This window comes from Tympanuchus pallidicinctus, unplaced genomic scaffold (assembly GCF_026119805.1).
Source record: "Tympanuchus pallidicinctus isolate F22 unplaced genomic scaffold, pur_lepc_1.0 scaffold46, whole genome shotgun sequence".
In the NCBI taxonomy this organism is placed as follows: domain Eukaryota; kingdom Metazoa; phylum Chordata; class Aves; order Galliformes; family Phasianidae; genus Tympanuchus; species Tympanuchus pallidicinctus.
The window spans coordinates 1563359-1579724 of NW_026294765.1; the positions used below are offsets into that span (position 1 = coordinate 1563359).

Below are 16366 nucleotides of genomic sequence, written 5' to 3' on the forward strand. Positions count from 1 at the left end.
TGATGGGAGCTGGTAAGAACTGGTCAACAGCTGCCTTCTGGCAGTGTCAGCCCAGCAGGGCTGGAGGAAATGGCTGCTGCCATTTCTTGAAGAAACTCAGTGTTGCTTTAAAGACATCTTTGACCTGGTGGTTAGAGTTTAGCTTCCAATTCATACATAGAAGGACAGATGAGGACAGTGAAGCCTAGAGTTTTCTTGCTGTTGAGTATCTGTATAATGTGTGTCTCTTTCCCAGGTGCCCCAGGAATAATCCCTGCCTCTCCATATGCAGGAGCTGGCTTTCCTCCCACCTTTGCAATTCCTCAGGCTGCAGGTACTGTACTTCGTAAGTTGGAATTTTATATAGGTTCTCTGGTTGTTGCTGAAGCATCTTGATGTTTTCAAGCTAAGTAGTGGTGGTTTGGGGGGAGTGGAGTGCTTGAAGTCCTAAAAGCTGACACTTGGGCATGGAGGGGAAAGATTTTTTTCAATATGTAATGTGAACCAAGTGTGTAGCTGTAGTTACTCTGGCTAGGCAATATTCACATGGAAGGAAGAAAATCAGAGTGGGAGCAACACTAAAAACAGTATTTAAATATTACTCTATTGGGAGATTTATTGGTAAGTTAAGGTTTTGCATTTAGTTTTTCTTCGTGGGGCTGCTGAGTTTGGGAAACCCACCGTTATGTCTGTAAAAGTGAACAGAAGCAAGGAATCTTTGCTTTCCCATAAGAACTGAGTAAATCTGGTATTCAGTATGAGCTGAGTTTACGTTTTTACAGTTGCTCTGAAGCTTAAAATTCATGTTGCTGAGAACAAAATATTTCTGCTTAAATGCCTATCCAAAGATGAGACAAATACTTAAGCTTTAGGTGCTAAATATACTTGTGAGTGTCAGATAAGCAGTTCTTAGCTTTTCATAGCATACCAAGCTATGTTGACTTCCCAGTAACTCAGTGGGATTTCCTTGCTTGTGAAAGAGCAGTCACAAACCAAATGCTGCTATTTTGTTAGTATGCTTTCCTCATGGGACACAAACCATGTCCCTGGAGCTCATCCCACGTAATTCATTGCTAACTGTGTCTAAAGCTTCAGCCCTCCGAAGGGCAGCGCTGTAACGCGGTGAGGTGTTCTGTGAACAGCCTAGAAAATGAAGCCTTAATGTTTCCTCATTCAATAAGAGCTCAGCCGAGGGTAGCATGATAGCTGACGATTTCTATATGCATGGTTAAAGAACAAAGCATTTTTTGGCATGCACTGGTTGGAAAGACCCTTCCAATGACACCGTTTGTGAGACCTTTCCTGCCCCACCAGAGCTGAGGCTTTGTGCTGATTCCGCTTCTTGTGAAACGTGCAAAATATTGTAGTCAACAAGATCGTGCTGAGGCATCTGTTGAGCACCAGGCACTGCAAAGAGCAATTCCTATGAGAAACGATACCATACTTCCTGCAGCACCAGAACTGGAGGCTTCTGTTGCTGTTAGAGTAGAGTCACTGTGTTTCGAATGGTTACTTGCATGTTACAGAAGGTGTGCTGTTCTCCCTTCTGGTGCAGCAGATACACTAGAGTACGTGCTGTTAACTTCTTCACTGGTTAATATTCTTTAATTTCCAGGCTTGACAGTTCAAAATGTTCATGGAGCTCTAGCTCCTTTGGCTATCCCAGCAGCAGCTGCAGCGGCTGCAGCAGGACGGATTGCCATTCCCGGCCTCGCTGGGGCAGGGAACTCTGTTCTGCTGGTTAGCAATCTGAATCCTGAGGTTAGTGGAGTCCTAATTTTACTTTTTTTCTCCTTCCTGTTACCTCTACTTTCACTTTCTGAATGCAGATTATGCTGAAAATCATTCAAAGTGAAACCCTACTGTGTCCTAAAGGAAACGGCAAAGTTAGAAAAGCAGATGTGCTCTGCCAGCTCTCAATCTCAAAGCAGTCAGTACTCTAGTTGCTGAAAGGAAATCAGAAAGTCCATCTCTCAAATTAAAACCTTGCTGCTCTTTAGTCAAAAGCTGAGGATGCTGCCTGCCTGCTCTTGTCCCACAAAGACTACAATACCTGTCCCCTCCCTCCCTTCATTTGGAATCTCTCTGCCATTCCCATGTAGTATTGTCACTGGGTCAGAAGAGTCACGTCCATTCTTTCTTTCCCTTAGCATGTTCTAGATTTTTAATAACATTAATTCAGAACTACAGAGTTCATTCTGACCTTTGCTCTGTATAGTGTCTGGACCCCTGCCAGCTTGACTTCACACTTGTGCAGTTATTTCCTCTGCCATGTGCTTGCACATTTTTCCTTTCCAAGATTTCGGGAAGGTTTTCCTTAGCTAAACCCCTTAACAGCTCACAGTTTACATTTTCAATTCTATTTGACCTAGTGAGTTGAAATGCTTGGGTTTCCTCAATAACAAAGCAGGAAATTATGTGCAAAAAGTCTTTAACAGAAGATTGCATCATAATAAGAATTTGATATCTTGAATTTTTCCCAGTCAGCTTTTGGCTCTGTGTTGGATTGAAAGTGTAGCATCTCCTGTTGTGTGTGATAGCGTGTGATCAGTCTGCTGAGCACACTTTAACTGGTGGGACTGCACACACAACTTGATCCTACTTTGCAAAGCTATAAAACTTAACAGTGATGGCAGAGTAACCACAAAACCTCTTTTGCATCAAAGGAGAAGCCTGGATGTGATGAGTAATCAATGAAAAAACACCTCACTGTTGGTGAGAGGCACCAGTTGGAGCAGTGTTTCAGACTACTCCTCACCTGCCAGTACTGTTTTCTCCAGGGCATAAAGTAATGCTGAGGACTGCAGGCAGCCCTGGTTTGGATGAGGTGTATTTTGCCATTCCAGAAGCTGTCATCTCAGTCCCAGTGTCATGCTTGCTCAAGCAAAACACTTTTAAGAGCTGGCCTTGCTGTTCTCAACCGTTGTAATGCTGCCTAGCTTGGTTTTCTGGGGGATGATTTTGTGTTACCTGGATGGCAATGTGCTTTTCACCCCTATTTACTTTGCATGTGTTTGCTGCTCTCCAAGAGTGGCATCTGAGGGGTGTGTGCCTTGTTCACATATTGGGTTATTTCATGCCTTGTTTTGATGAGCTCCTCACTATCCATCCAGCTTATCTTTGGGCTAGAGAGACTTTGATACTTGTACTGAAGCTGTGAACTAACAGACCTGATACCTGAAACTTTTTCCATTGCCTGTATAATCAGTGTTGTAGAAACTTACCTGTGCCACAAACAGTTAGTTAAGAGACAGTATTTCTCCAGAGTGACTGCTGCAATAAGGTGGGAGGCTTTTTTTCTGAATCAGAAGCACGCAAATGGAAATGACTCCATCTTTTTTTCCTTCCCATGGCAAGCTGCAGTCGTCTCAAGTCTTCAGCTTGCTTTGACTTTCACTTGGAAGGCAGTTGTCAGTGGGAGCAGAGATGCTTTCCCTTTCTGGATCACTAGCAGCAGTGCTGGGATCCTGCACAGCAACTCCAGCCCCCAAGACAGATGGAAGGGAGCAGGCTTGGTTGTGCAGTGCTACCAAGCTCCTTTCATTGCAAGCTCTCCTACCGGGCTTTTTTTTGGCAGCGGTGCAGCTGCTCACCCAGATGACTCTGCTTCCTATCTGAATTGGCTTTTCCCTCTTTTACAATTAAAAATGCAGTTATGGATTGCTTCCCTTTGTCTTCAGTCCTCGAGGAGCAGCTCCAGCTGTTCGATCTGATCTGAGAAGCGTTCCCTCTGCAATGGCAGCAACTTGGAGTGCTGTCTCAGGGATTGTTGCTGCAGTGCAATGAATGGCAAAGCCTGCAAAGTCATTCTGCTGCGATACTGTCTCTTACCTCTTTGTATATCCAAAGTTAAAAATGCCTTTTCTTTATCATTGTGTTCCACTAGGTAAAACCTATTAACTGTTTCTGTAAGCAAGTTATTGTATGTAGAATTCTATAAATCTGACTGATGGAACACTACATATTTCCTTATGTATTTACTGACCTGTGTTTTTTGCTACTTTTTTCTTTTCTCCCCCATCCCTGAATATTTTTTTTTCTTCCCCTGATCCGGAATTTCTTTGCCAACTGACTGCACGGTACTTCTGCTTCCTGTTGTTGCTTGAAACAAAAACCAAAACCCAACCTACATATTCCCCTTTCAAAACAAACAAAACCAAACCAAACCAAACCAAAAAACAAAACCAAACCAAAACCAAACCCTGCTCTTCGGAAACCAACCTGCCCTTCAATATTAACCATCTTGAAAACTTCATCATCCATCAACCAATTTCGCCATTTCCGGGGATTCTGCCCTTCCTCGTTGTGGACGATTTGTGCCTCGCTCTCCCCTTCGATTCCTTACCTCTTCCCTGTCCCTCCGCTGCCTTGCTCTGCTGTTCTCTAAAGAGAGTTACACCCCAATGCCTCTTTATTCTTTTCGGTATGTTATCATTCACACTTTTTATTACCTTGTTTTTTCATTTATTTGAGATTTATTTTATTTTATTTTTGATACTTCAGAAATGTACAGTTTGCAGTTTGCCTTTTTTTTTGTTTTGTTTGTTTGTTTTGAATGCGTAATTTTACGTTGTTTAGTTTGCTATTTAATTTAGTTTGCCTTTATTTTACGTTCAGTTATGCATGATTTATTGCTTTGCATGTCTTTTTTTTATAAGAGTTTTAAATTGTGATAGCATGCTAAATTGTTCAGTCTTCTGGCAGTTAGATTTTGGCTTTTTTTTGTTTTGTTTTTTTTTTGCTGAAACCCAGTATCTTTTCTTTAATGTATTGTTCCATTATTATTCTGCTATATAAGAATTTTCCTTAAGTAGAGCAGAATAAGTAAAACGTGGTTGGAATGAGATCAGTTCTGATTGTGAATGTTTTTTGCTCTTGGATTGGTTAGCTAAAAATGAAATTGTGTGAGGCTTCCTTCCTACCCCTCCCTAAGACTGTTTTTGTTTCCTCACTTTCTGAAGGAGTCTATGGTGATGTGCAGAGGGTGAAGATTTTGTTTAATAAGAAAGAGAATGCCCTGGTTCAGATGGCTGATGGAAACCAGGCTCAGCTTGGTAAGCAAGCTTAAACGTATCGACTGGTAGCATGAAGAGGCACAGGGTGCTCAGAGCTTTCTGCTCTTTAAGACAAAAGCAACTCCTTGTGTTAATTGCTCGTCTGCATCTGTGGCATTGATTTGATGCAGCTCTGAAGAAGCGATGGGTAATTTGTGCCAGATAATCTAGGGGTAAAATAATGGAATTATCAGTACAGGTTTTTGCTATGAGAGCGGTGAGGTGCTGGAACAGCTGCCCAGAGAGGCTGTGATGCCCCGTCCATCCCTGGAGGTGTTCAAGGCCAGGTTGGATGGGGCCCTGGGCAGCCTGGGCTGCTGTGAGATGCAGAGGTTGGTGGCCCTGCAGTGGTGGGGGTTGAAGCTTCATGATTCCTGAGGTCCCTTCCAACCCTGGCCATTCTGTGATTCGAAGGCAGAATGATGCTGCCTGTCACTGTGCTCCTGGGAGGCGCAGCATCCTGCCTGGGGAAGAGCTAAAATGAGGCTTTGATAAAAGTGCCTGAGCAGAACTGAAATGCTGCTGTTCTCAGCTCTGTGTCGCACCGTTGCAGCCATGAGCCATTTGAATGGCCAGAAGCTCCATGGGAAGCCAATCCGTATAACGTTGTCCAAACATCAGACAGTGCAGCTCCCTCGTGAGGGCCAGGAGGACCAAGGTCTGACCAAGGACTATGGGAATTCTCCTTTACACCGTTTCAAGAAGCCGGGCTCCAAAAACTTCCAGAACATCTTTCCTCCTTCTGCCACTCTCCATCTGTCCAACATTCCGTGAGTATCAGTGTGGGGATCTTCTTGTGGTGCTCGGTGTGGGGATGTCCACAAGTTCAGGGTGGGGGTAAAATGTGACTTTAAGTGCTGACAGGAGGGAAGCATGCTTGTCTTGCTGTCCTTCAGCCTCTCCAGTCCGAGGAGCTGTGCTGTTGGTAGAGAAACTCAGCAATGGCTCTGAGGGGAGCTGTTTTACCAATCTGATGTGTATTTGACTGAAAAACAAAATTATTGATTTCAGGCCTTCAATAGCTGAAGAGGACCTCAAGATGTTGTTCTCAAGCAATGGTGGGATGGTCAAAGGCTTCAAATTCTTCCAGTAAGTGGTTGGTTGGTTGTTTTTTTTTCCCCTCTTAAACCCTGTCCTGACATCAGGCTGAGAAGGGTAGAATTGCCTGACATCAAAATCTGAAGCTAAGGGAACAGTGAGCAGCAGTGTCACATAGCAATCCAACTCAGCTGGAGGAAAGAATTCAAGAGCAGCCCTGGGTGTGGATATGCATGGTTGATAAAGCTGTCAGGTAGCTGAGTGAGATTCTGGGGTAAGCATGTTGATCTTAAAGTGAACTTTATCACATAAAGACATGGTATTGCATTTATCCAGGCAGTTAACATTCTGCTTGACCTTGAGCACTAAGGGATGAAGCTTGCACTGACTTCAGCTGTGTGCACTGGTGCTGAATGTGACTTAAATCTCTGCTTCTTGTCAGGAAGGACCGTAAAATGGCTCTGATCCAGATGGGCTCTGTGGAAGAAGCCATTCAATCCCTCATTGACCTCCACAATCATGACCTGGGTGAGAATCACCACCTGCGTGTGTCCTTCTCAAAATCCACCATTTAAAGCTTGGGAAGGCATGAGGCAAAATGGACTTGACTTAACCTCTTGAGTTCAGCCTTGACCCTAAAAAGGGCTGAACGCGAGGGTTTCAACTTCCATCATTCCAGAAAAAAAAAAAAAAAAAAAGCCACTTTAAAAATGCAGCTGAAGTGACCTTAAAAAAGACCAGAGATTTTATTTTTTTAAAGAGAAATCAGTTTACCGGTTTTTAAAAAAAGAAAAGAGAAAAAATTAAATCTTAATTCATATTGCTAACCTTGCGGTGATGGGTAACAATCTTGACTGTTCCAATAAAATATCACAAGTTGAAGTTTACACTTTGGAACCTGCTCTGGGAAATTCCCCTCCCTTCCTGTTCCTTCTCCCCCCCAAAAAGCAGATCCCAACAAGTTTTATCAGGTTTCACATGGATGCCTTTTCTTTTTTCTTTACCCATCCATGCCTTGAAAGACCTAAAACCACTGTGTACGTTCACTTTTGCGCCTTTGGAGTCAGGATTTTGCAAAAGGTCTGGTTGTAGAGGAGCTCCCAACCCAACTAGCACAAAACCGAGTTGCATTGATCCTACCTAAACTGTGCATCTGCTACCCTGTGCCTTAAACCTTTTCCTTCTTTTTTTGGGGGGGAAACATCTGAATTGTGGAGGTCGGATGGGAGAGCGGAGGGGAAATGAAGGAGTTCTGGCTCACTAGATGGACTGGTAGGGAAGAACTAATCAAGCTGGCAGAGTGGATAAAGAAAACATTGGGCTTTGGCTCTCCAGGCAGTTGCATCCCACTGCTGTGACTTGTCTCCATGGCGTAGCATCACGTGTTCTTGTGCCACTTTCCAATCTGCTCGTGGTTTATCTCTAAGATCCCTGGTGTGACATTCAGACCACGGAAGGGTCTGGGTGGGGGGACGTTCCTGAGACCAAATGGCATTCCGTTGTCAGCAGGGAGCCAGCAGGCTCTGCCCTTCACAGGAAGAGCATTGAGATGCAGCATTAACCACTGCTGGACGTTTGTGAAGACAAATCATTGAGAATTTGTCACAACTGTACGTGTGTGTATATAGATCTCTAAATACGTGGCTAGGATTTGAGGAGTTATCGGCTATCCCACATCTAGAAAGGTGTTCATGCAAGTCGCCTTCGTGCCCCCGATTTGAAATTAACAAGACCAGTGTAGCTCTGCCATCATTCTTATAGCGTGTCTTCAGCATTCGAGCTTTTTGTTTTAATTCTTGTATTATACTTCTTGATGCAGTTGCTGTCATCTGTGCCTAGCAATATTTCCAGTTGACCAAATATTCTAATCTCTTTATATGCAAAAGAAATAGTTTAAGTACCTTTTTATAGAATGGTAAGATGGTATAAACGTAATCTAAATTTACTCCTTTGTGATATTACCCTTGTATACTGTACTTTCTCTTTTTTTTTTGTTGTTGTTTTATAATTGAAGCTGTAGGGCAGTGATTTAGTTACCAGGCTGAGGTCATGACTGAGGATGAGGATGTGATGACGTGGGTGAAACACGCTGAGCAGGCTTTTAAAGCAAGGTATTGGAGAAACCAAGCGCCATTAGCTTGTGGATTTAAGGACCAGGCTCAAGTTTTTCCACATTTTTAACCTATAAGCCCAGATATTTTTAAGTTATAGGAAGGGAATTCATGATGAGTAGAACGCAGCAGATCGTTTTCTCCCGGTGATGAAACAACCTCTGTGTTTTCTGGCTTACGACTCTTTCCCAGGCCGTTCTGCCTTCTATTTCGTGTAATCCAACGTTGCCTTACATTTCCCTCTAACCTGCAACCTGTTTGGATGCAAAATAACAAGAATCTTGTACTTTATTTCAGGGTTTTTTTTTTCCTGCAAATTGTGGACCAAAGTTTTGTTTCTAATTGTCTTAGTGTTGCAAGTTACGGTTTCCTTGCTCGCTGTGGGAGCTCTGACTTGCCCAGCACTGAGTGCTCAGAAAAGTCTTAACTTTTCTTCGTTCCTCCCTGAACTCTTGAGGATGTGAATTATGCTGGAGAAGTGTGTGAAGTCTGAGTGAGGGTTCAGCTCGGGTTGCTGGCGTGAGATCTGGAGCGCCGCCTGCCCCCAGCTTCGCTTGCTGGCTGAGCTGCAGCCGTCAGCGCTGCCTTCGGTTCCCTGGCCGTCTGAGCAAAGCCTGCTTGTGGCACGGCAGATCTGCCTCTGTGAGCTCCGTGTTTCCTTGCATTCAGCAGTGCAAATCCAGGTGTCTCGGTGGTAGCTGGAATCTGTTTGCTCGTCTCCCTTCTTAATGGGGGGGAGCAGCGGAGGCTGCGTCCTGCTGCAGCTCCTGCCTGCCCTGCAGCCGCAGATCCTCGCGCGACCCAGAGCAGAAGGGCTGTGCTGTAGCTTTCAGATGCGTTCCATCCACCTCACCCGAGATGCTGGGAAGAGGCTCATTGGAATGAAACCTGTCTGGGTGGCCTTGAAATGTTCTTTGGCCGACCCGCAGGCCGTGTGTGTATTTAGCAAAAGGCAAGCAAGCGAATTGAGGTAACCCCAGAACCCAGACGCGGTGGGTTTTTCCTTTGGATCCCTGTGTTTGCATGTAAAGAATGTGAGTAACAAAAGGGTGTACATATTTATAATTTTTTTATACCTGTTGTAAGACATGAGGGGGCAGCAAAACCCAGTTGTTTTTTTTTTTTATGGTGAACAGATGTATTGTATATTTTGATACCAGCTATTACAGGTTCAGTATTGTGGAAAGTGGGGTGGGGAGGGTAAGCGTACACAACATCGAGAATTCCATTGCCTCTTTCAAAGAATGTTTGTAATGCAAAAAGAAATTAAAACTATTTTATAACAACCTTTGTACCTTTCTGTAGCTCCATTATTTACTGTTCAGATTGTAGAAAGCAGTTATTGGCCAGTCTGTACTTGTGCTTTCAATAAATTTCTTCTGTATTCTTTGCTTCTGATTTCCCTCTCTCTTTTATTGTGCCTATTTTGCTTCTGATTATTTTGTTGTTTTTTTTGTTGTTTTTTTTTTTCCCTCCCTTCTGTTGTAATTCCAGCTGCCTCATGTGTTCACTTTGACCTCTCCCATACCTCTGGGTGCAGCAAAGGATGCTGAATGGGGGCTGGTGGGGGCTGGAGCACCGCTCAGAGGTATGGGGTTACAGGGCCTTCACTGATGCTCTGCCTTTGTCCCATTCCAACTCTTTTTGTTTTATTTTTAATTCGTGTTCCTAAACTTTCCATATATTTCTAGCTAATATCCATGAAATAACCCAGCTTTCCAGTCCGGTGATGTCGTGCTCTCTGAAGTTTCGTGCTTTGGATGTTTCCCAGCTGCCTGGTGCCACAGACCAGAGCCCACCACCACCAGCAGCCGCCTTCATTCCTCTTTCCATCTCTGTTATTTCAGTTCTTAGGCTTTGTTCTGCAAATGCTGAAGCTGTGCTGGTGCACAGAGCCCAGCTGGGGCCACAGAAGCTCAGCCTTGTGCCCGGGGGGGGGGGGCGGTTGGGGTCCTACCAGCACATCCAGCTTAAGAGCCCTTTCTGCAGCTCTTATAGAAGCAGCGAGGCACTGACAAACCCCAGTGTGAGCGCAGGGTGGATGCAGGGCTGCAGGGGCTTCCTGTCGCCTTCTGCTCGCTGCCCAGCCCTGCAGCTCCACTCTGCTGCCCTTCCCCCGGTTGCAGGCTCAGGAGCTGCCCCGTTTCCCCCCTCGGCGTTGCCCTATCAGCTCCCCGAGCCCTGCTGCGTGACATCCTCACTGTGAGCGCTGCGCATCGCTCAGAGCATCCCGTGCTGCCGGCGCTGTTTGCTGTCCTTCGGCTGCTTTCGCACCGGCGTCGCCCGCTGCCTCTTCTGTCACGGGCTGCAGCCTCCGAGGTCACGGCGCTGCGGGAGCCTCGGGCCGTTGAAAAGAGATCGCTGTTACTCCTTGAAAGCCTGATAGGATTTGAAACAGCTGCCCCTTCACCTGCTTGGCTCCGGTGCGTTGGAAGTGATGCTGAGCCCCCCCAGCTGCCGGGATTGGGCGGGGGGGGGTTGGGGTGGAGGTGACGCGGCGGAGCGGGGATGGATGCTGCGTGTGCACGGATGGGATGCGATGCTCCGAAGCGACGCTGCGGGATGCTGCGCTGCCTTTTGTCCACGTGCTGAAGGACCAACGGCCGCCCTTCCCCGTGTCCTTAGCCGGGAGGTGGGGGGGGGAACCTTCGACCCCCGGAGCTTGGAATCGAACCCGGAGGGCGGCCCTGAGCCCAACGAGAGCCGGCGCTGCTGCGTGCGCCCGGGGTTCCAGGAGCAATTAGCGATTAATGAGCTTTCTCCCCGGCATTCCCAGCGCCCCGTCGGTCCCAGCCTTTTTTATTTTGGGGGGGGGTTGATGCTGGTTGCTATGGGAACGGCGGGGTCCGCGAAGCGGTGCGTGACGGCGTTTGTCACCGCGAGGAATGGGGACAGCGTGGGGTCACCGGGGTGGGAGGGGGGGGGGGACGGGGCGAACCTCCGGGAACCCCCCCCCGTCGTGGGTATTCCTTTGGGAGCGACCCCGCGTTAATCCCCGCACGCATTTCCAGCCCCGCGCGGGGTGATGGCGGATAATCCATATGTTTGCCAGGCGGATGCTGCGGGATTTCCACCGCTAATCCAATTGGCAGAGGCGCTTTAGGGCCATCTTCCCATCACCGCGGTGCTGGAGGAGCGGGGGCCACTGCTATCCCTCCCCCCCCCCCCCCCCCCCTTTCCGGCTATGTTACACCGCGGGGTTCAGCGCTACGGAGCTGCTCCTGGAAACCGGCGGTCCTATAACCAACCCCCCCTTCCCCCCCCGGCCGGTTTATGGGCTGCGACAAAACGGCAGCAGCTCAGCAGCTGCTGCTCAGCGCCGGGCCGGGGTCGCTCAGGGTTCCGCCGCCACCAGATGGAGATGGACCGGGAGGGGGGGGGGTCCGGTTGTCGCCTCCCCGCTCGCTTAGCCGGAGCTCTGTGTACCCCAGGGTGATGAGGGGGGTTGGGGGGGAGGAGGTGAGGACAGCTCGGGGACCAACGCAGCGGCGGTGCCACGCGGGAGCTGAGCTCGGAGCACGCATCCCTTCCGTTACCACAGCAACTGGGGGGGGAAACCGCAGCGGTGGCACTTCGTCGGGCGGCTCCGCAGCCGAGAGGGGACCCTGTGCTCAGCACGAACACCGCAGGATCCTCAACCCCCCCCCGTCCCCCGTCCCCCGAGCCTCCCTGGCCCCCATCACAGCTGCGAGGAGAGATCTCCCCCCTCCCGATCTTCCCCCTCTCCGGTTTCCCCATAGCGCAGCGCCCTCCCGGGCCACGTTCACACCTTTTATTCACTTTTCAAACCACAGCGGTTTCAGCCGACGCCCGACGGATGCGTTCGCAGCTCCGAGATCCCCCTGGCCCCCCTTCCCCCCTCCCCTCGCCCCACCCGGAGCCTCTGCCCTAAAGCTCATTGCAGCCCAACGCAGCTCCGGGGGGTTCCCAACCACCCCCCGCCCCCCGATGCACTTTCTACTTTCCCCAGTGCAGTATTTACAGCTTCACATGCCCAGCGCTCAGCCCATGGACACGCAGCCCCTCCCAGCACCGCTGCCCCCATCTTCCCCCCTCCCACATCCCCCCAAAACAAAGCAGCAGGGGGGGCTGCACCCCCCTCCCGTGCGGCGCTGAGCCCCACAGCTCCCACACACAGCCACGTGCCGCCATTCCCCAAAGCCCTTTTAACACCGACTGCTCCCCTGCCCCACACACCTACAATGCCATCATCCGAATAAATTAACACCCCCTCAAAAAAAACCCAAACCAAACCAAACCAAAACAACAAAAAAAATTAACCCAAAACATCAGCACCTGTTTTAGAGAGAAAAATGAAGTCCAAAGTGCTCAGGCCAACACCCGAGGGGGGATGGGATGGGATGGGATGGGATGGGATGGGGTGGGATGGGGTGGGATGGGATGGGATGGGATGGGGTGGGATGGGATGGGATGGGATGGGGTGGGATGGGATGGGGTGGGGTTGGATGGGATGGGATGGGGTGGGATGGGATGGGATGGGATGGGGTGGGATGAGGTGGGTGGGCTCAGTCCTTAAACCTGCGCCCTGCTGGCATTTTCCTATAGAAGCTGTCAGCATCGCAGTCCGTGAGCACGTCGCGCTCAGCCGCCTTCCTGCGCAGCGTGGCCTCACGGCTGGCAGCACCCAGCAGCCCCTCACCCACATCCCCCCTCTCTGCACCCCCCGCTGCCCCATGGATGGCCGCCAGGCTGCCGTACCGCGGCTCTTCCTGCTCCACGTCGCTCAGCGAGGAGCCGGGCGAAACGCCGGCACTTTTGGCCTGGTGGAAGGCACGAAATTCCTTCCCCACCTCGCCCAGCTCGTAACCATCCTCAGCACTTTTAGGGGCCGCCTTCCACTCCCAGGGCCCGTTCCCGGCGTTGAGATGCACCACGGGGTGGTGAGGGGCGTGCGCGTCGATGGTGACGATGCTGGAGCTGTCGCGCTCCGAGGGCGAGCGGTACTGCGAGGAGTCGGAGCTGGTGGAGGACGAGGAGGTTTCCGAATGCTTGGGGGTGCTGGGGGCCGCGCTCTGCGGTTTGGACATGGCGATCACCTGCATCAGACGAGGGGGGTTGGCGGTGCGAGGGGCGCTTTTCTCAGCCACCATCACCCACTTGGCCCTCACGGCCCCGCCGCCGCCCGCCGCGCTCTCCTCGGGGATGTGCACCAACGGCGCTGCGCCGGGACGGGGTGGGAGGAGAACCCTGGGGCCCAACGCCGTGCGCTCGGGGCGAGCCTGCACCGTGGGGTACAGCGCCGGGGGCACCTCCTCCTCCGCCTCGTCCGCCCCTCGGCCCTCCATCGCCTTCTGCTTCCACTCGGAGATGAGCTGCTTGGAGCGCGAGGCGTCCAGCGGCACGTGGATGGTCATGTGGCGCCGCGCGGCGTCCTCCATGGAAGGCGTGCTGACGCGCGGCAGCGTGTTGCTGAAGGTCACCATGTTCTCCTTGGCCATGGGGCTGCGCGGCGCCAGCAGATCCACGTCCACGCTGGCGCGTTTCAGGCTGCCCAGAGAGTTCTTGTCGCGTGGCACCGGGCGCACGGCCGCCTCCTCCTCCTCCAGGCGTGGGGTCAGTTCGTCAGTGCTCACTGATTTGTTCTGCTGGTACACAGCGTCGTGGCCGCGCTGCGTCAGCGCCCGGAGAGCATCCTTGGCTGGAGCTGGCACAGGGATCCTCTCAGTGGGGGCACGGAAGTTGCCCACCGCATGGTACGCCTGTGGGGTGGGGAAGGGATGCGTTTTGTGTGGCTGCAAGGCAGCACGCGGCACAAAACCCCGGCCTGTGGAACCCACCAGGTATGCGGCGATGCCGGCGCCGATGAGGAAGCCCACGTAGACGTCGGTGGGATGGCTGCGGTACTGCGTGATCTGTGTCAGCCCGCAGATGCCGGCGGCGATGGCGAAGGCGAAGACCAGGATGGGCTTCAGGAGCTTGGTGCTGTCCGAGATGGTGGAGTTGAAGTACATCTGGAGGGGAGGGAGGAGAACATCAGCCGTGCGGACTCACGCGTGGAGCCACGAGGCGTCCCACACTCACCGACACATAGACAGCGGCGAAGGCGGACAGCGTGGCGTGCTGGGATGGGAAAGTCTTCCTGCAGGAGAGCACAGGGCTGAGCTGCAGCGTGCTGTAGGGCGTAGGACCGCTCTGCCCTATGGCACATACCTGGCAGATAGGATGGCGTGCTTGTCGGTGCCAGCGCAGATATCCTGTGTGATGTAGGGGTTGGCATCGCAGGGCGTCCCCAGCAGCGTGTAGTTGGGCTTGCAGACGGTCAGGAAGAAGGGCGCATGGTAGCCAGTGGCCAGCTGGATGACATCGGTCACCAGCGCAGTGGCGCAGAGCCCGAAGACGTGGACGCCTGTGGGGGGCACAAAGGGCTCGGATTCCACCTGCAGGGTTGATGCTCCCACCCCAATCCCGATCCCCTGGGTCAGGCGGTGGCACAACGTACCCACAAACCTTACGGTGCGGCGCAGGAAGGAGTTGAAGTTGCAGCCACCAGCGTTGATGCTGCCCTCGGTGCCGGTGCGGCCCTTCAGCCGGGACTGCAGGCAGTACACCAGACCCTCCCCGAGCATGATCTGCAGGGGGAAACCGTGCTCAGTGCAACCCCAAACGCATCAGGACCCGGCCCCATAGCGGCGTGGGACGCACCGAGGCGGCAGGGGCGGCGAAGGCGAGGCTGAGCAGCATGAGCAATGGGATGAGCTCCTCACTGCTCTCCACGTAGGGCATGGAGAGCGCGCGGTCGTGGCACTGGAAGCCCACCTTGGCCGGCTTGAAGAGGTCGGTGAGCTCCAGGAAGTACAGCGTCACGATGGAGGAGGCCACGATGGGCAGCTGGTGGGGTGGGGGGAGGCAGGGAGGGCTCATTGCCCACCGCAGTCCTCCCAGGTCCCATTCGGTGGGGCAGAAGGTGGTGGCAGAGCCCCGTGCATAGCAGGGGATCAGTGCGTGGTGGCATCGCAGGTTGGGGAAGATGTGACTCCCCTCCCCTCCCCTCCACACCTACCTCCACGAAGTAGAAGCAGGGCAGGAGCGTCATGCTGTCCTTGGGAGCCTTGGCCTTGTCCTTCGGGGAGATCATGGTCCTGGGGGGATCCTGCTGTGGGGGGGCTGTGACAACAGGTGGGGTGGGGACTCGGGGTCTTGGAGGATGCGGGGAGGGGTTGTGCCACCCTCAGGGCAGAACAGGGGGTGGGGGCCCGGGGAACCCCCCTGCCCTCAGCTCCCAGAAACTTCCGACAAGTACTGAATGCAAGGAGGGATGGAGGGGGGGGGGGAGATGGGAGGGTGGTGCGAGGGGGAGGGGGGGCAATATAGCGATATAGGGGTGCAATACCGGGGTTGGGGGCAGTACCGGGGGGATGGCAACACGGAGGGACGCTACGGGGTGCAGCACCGGAGTGGGGGAAGGGAGGGGGGCAGCCCCGCAGCAATCGGGATCGTAGCGCGGTGCCGCAGCCCCGGGCGGGGGCCGGGAAGGGAGGGGGGCGCGGAGGGGGCGCGGCCCTTTGTGTCCCCGCGGCCGCCCCCCCCCCCCTCCACTCACCTCGGCTGCAGCCGCCCCTGGTGGGGGGGGGGGGGGAATCCGGGCGAGGGGGGGCACGGGCGGAGCCGGGGACGTCCGCGGGGCTCCCGCAACGCTGGGCTGCTCTGCCTCGGCGGAACGCGGCTGTATCCTCCGCCGCCGCCGCCGCCTCCTCCTCCGCCCCCTCCCCACCGCCCCCCGCCCCGCCCCGCCGCTCCCGGCCGCTCTCGGGGCGCTGAACCGCTGCGGGGACGCGGGGGGTGAAGGAGGGGGGAGGGCCGGTAAAGGAAGCGGGCGGGGGTCGGGTGCGAGACAAAGGGACCGGAGGGGGGGGGGAGGTGGCACCGAGTGGGGGCGGTGCCCCCGTGCTGCTTTATGTCCCCCGCCGTGCGGCGCATCCAACCCCCCCCCCCCCGCGCTGCTCCGCACCCCCATAAGGCGGCTCTGCCCCCCGGGCTTTGCAGAGGGTCCGGACCCCATCTGCCACCCCGCTCTGGGACCCCATCCCACCCCTCCCCATCCTCCCTCCGGGAATCGGTCTCCTGACCCCTAAGCAGCCCCCACCGCTCGGCTCAGGGCCCCCCCCACCCCCCCGGAGCCCCGCTGCCCCCCCCGTGGGGTCAAACGCGGCACCGCCCCGAGGC

At 52.9% G+C, this 16366-nt stretch overlaps 2 protein-coding genes across 5 annotated transcripts in view; one reads left to right on the top strand and one right to left on the bottom strand.

Annotated features, from left to right (window-relative positions):
- PTBP1 (polypyrimidine tract binding protein 1) overlaps window positions 1-9580 on the top strand; it is a 28217-nt gene extending 18637 nt beyond the window's left edge. For 3 of the 4 annotated variants that reach the window (XM_052702605.1, XM_052702608.1, XM_052702607.1), the window contains 7 exons: window positions 236-325; window positions 1595-1740; window positions 4369-4402; window positions 4941-5033; window positions 5587-5803; window positions 6045-6122; window positions 6514-9580. In XM_052702605.1, coding sequence (XP_052558565.1) covers window positions 236-325; window positions 1595-1740; window positions 4369-4402; window positions 4941-5033; window positions 5587-5803; window positions 6045-6122; window positions 6514-6646 — 791 coding nt within the window. In that variant the 3' untranslated portion in view covers window positions 6647-9580. The remainder of the gene's footprint in view (window positions 1-235; window positions 326-1594; window positions 1741-4368; window positions 4403-4940; window positions 5034-5586; window positions 5804-6044; window positions 6123-6513) is intronic. The other variant, XM_052702606.1, reaches the window with a different exon arrangement.
- A 3120-nt stretch (window positions 9581-12700) lies between these two features.
- On the bottom strand, window positions 12701-15433 carry PLPPR3 (phospholipid phosphatase related 3). The gene is made up of 7 exons (XM_052702692.1): window positions 15204-15433; window positions 14846-15031; window positions 14643-14772; window positions 14354-14549; window positions 14225-14282; window positions 13981-14154; window positions 12701-13902 (listed from the first exon to the last, which is right to left on the bottom strand). Exons 1-7 carry the CDS (start codon window positions 15276-15278, stop codon window positions 12709-12711), a joined length of 2013 nt encoding a protein of 670 aa, XP_052558652.1. The 5' UTR covers window positions 15279-15433; the 3' UTR covers window positions 12701-12708.
- Between the last annotated feature and the right edge of the window lie 933 nt (window positions 15434-16366).

Bases quoted from the DNA above. Each gene is read 5' to 3' on its own strand.
- PLPPR3 (XM_052702692.1), bottom strand. From the start codon at position 15,278: ATGATCTCCCCGAAGGACAAGGCCAAGGCTCCCAAGGACAGCATGACG. The intron at 14,550-14,642 runs GTACGTTGTGCC...TGCCCCCCACAG, and splicing joins CCGCACCGTAAGGTTTGTGG to GCGTCCACGTCTTCGGGCTC. The intron at 14,283-14,353 runs GTATGTGCCATA...GCTCTCCTGCAG, and splicing joins CACGCCATCCTATCTGCCAG to GAAGACTTTCCCATCCCAGC.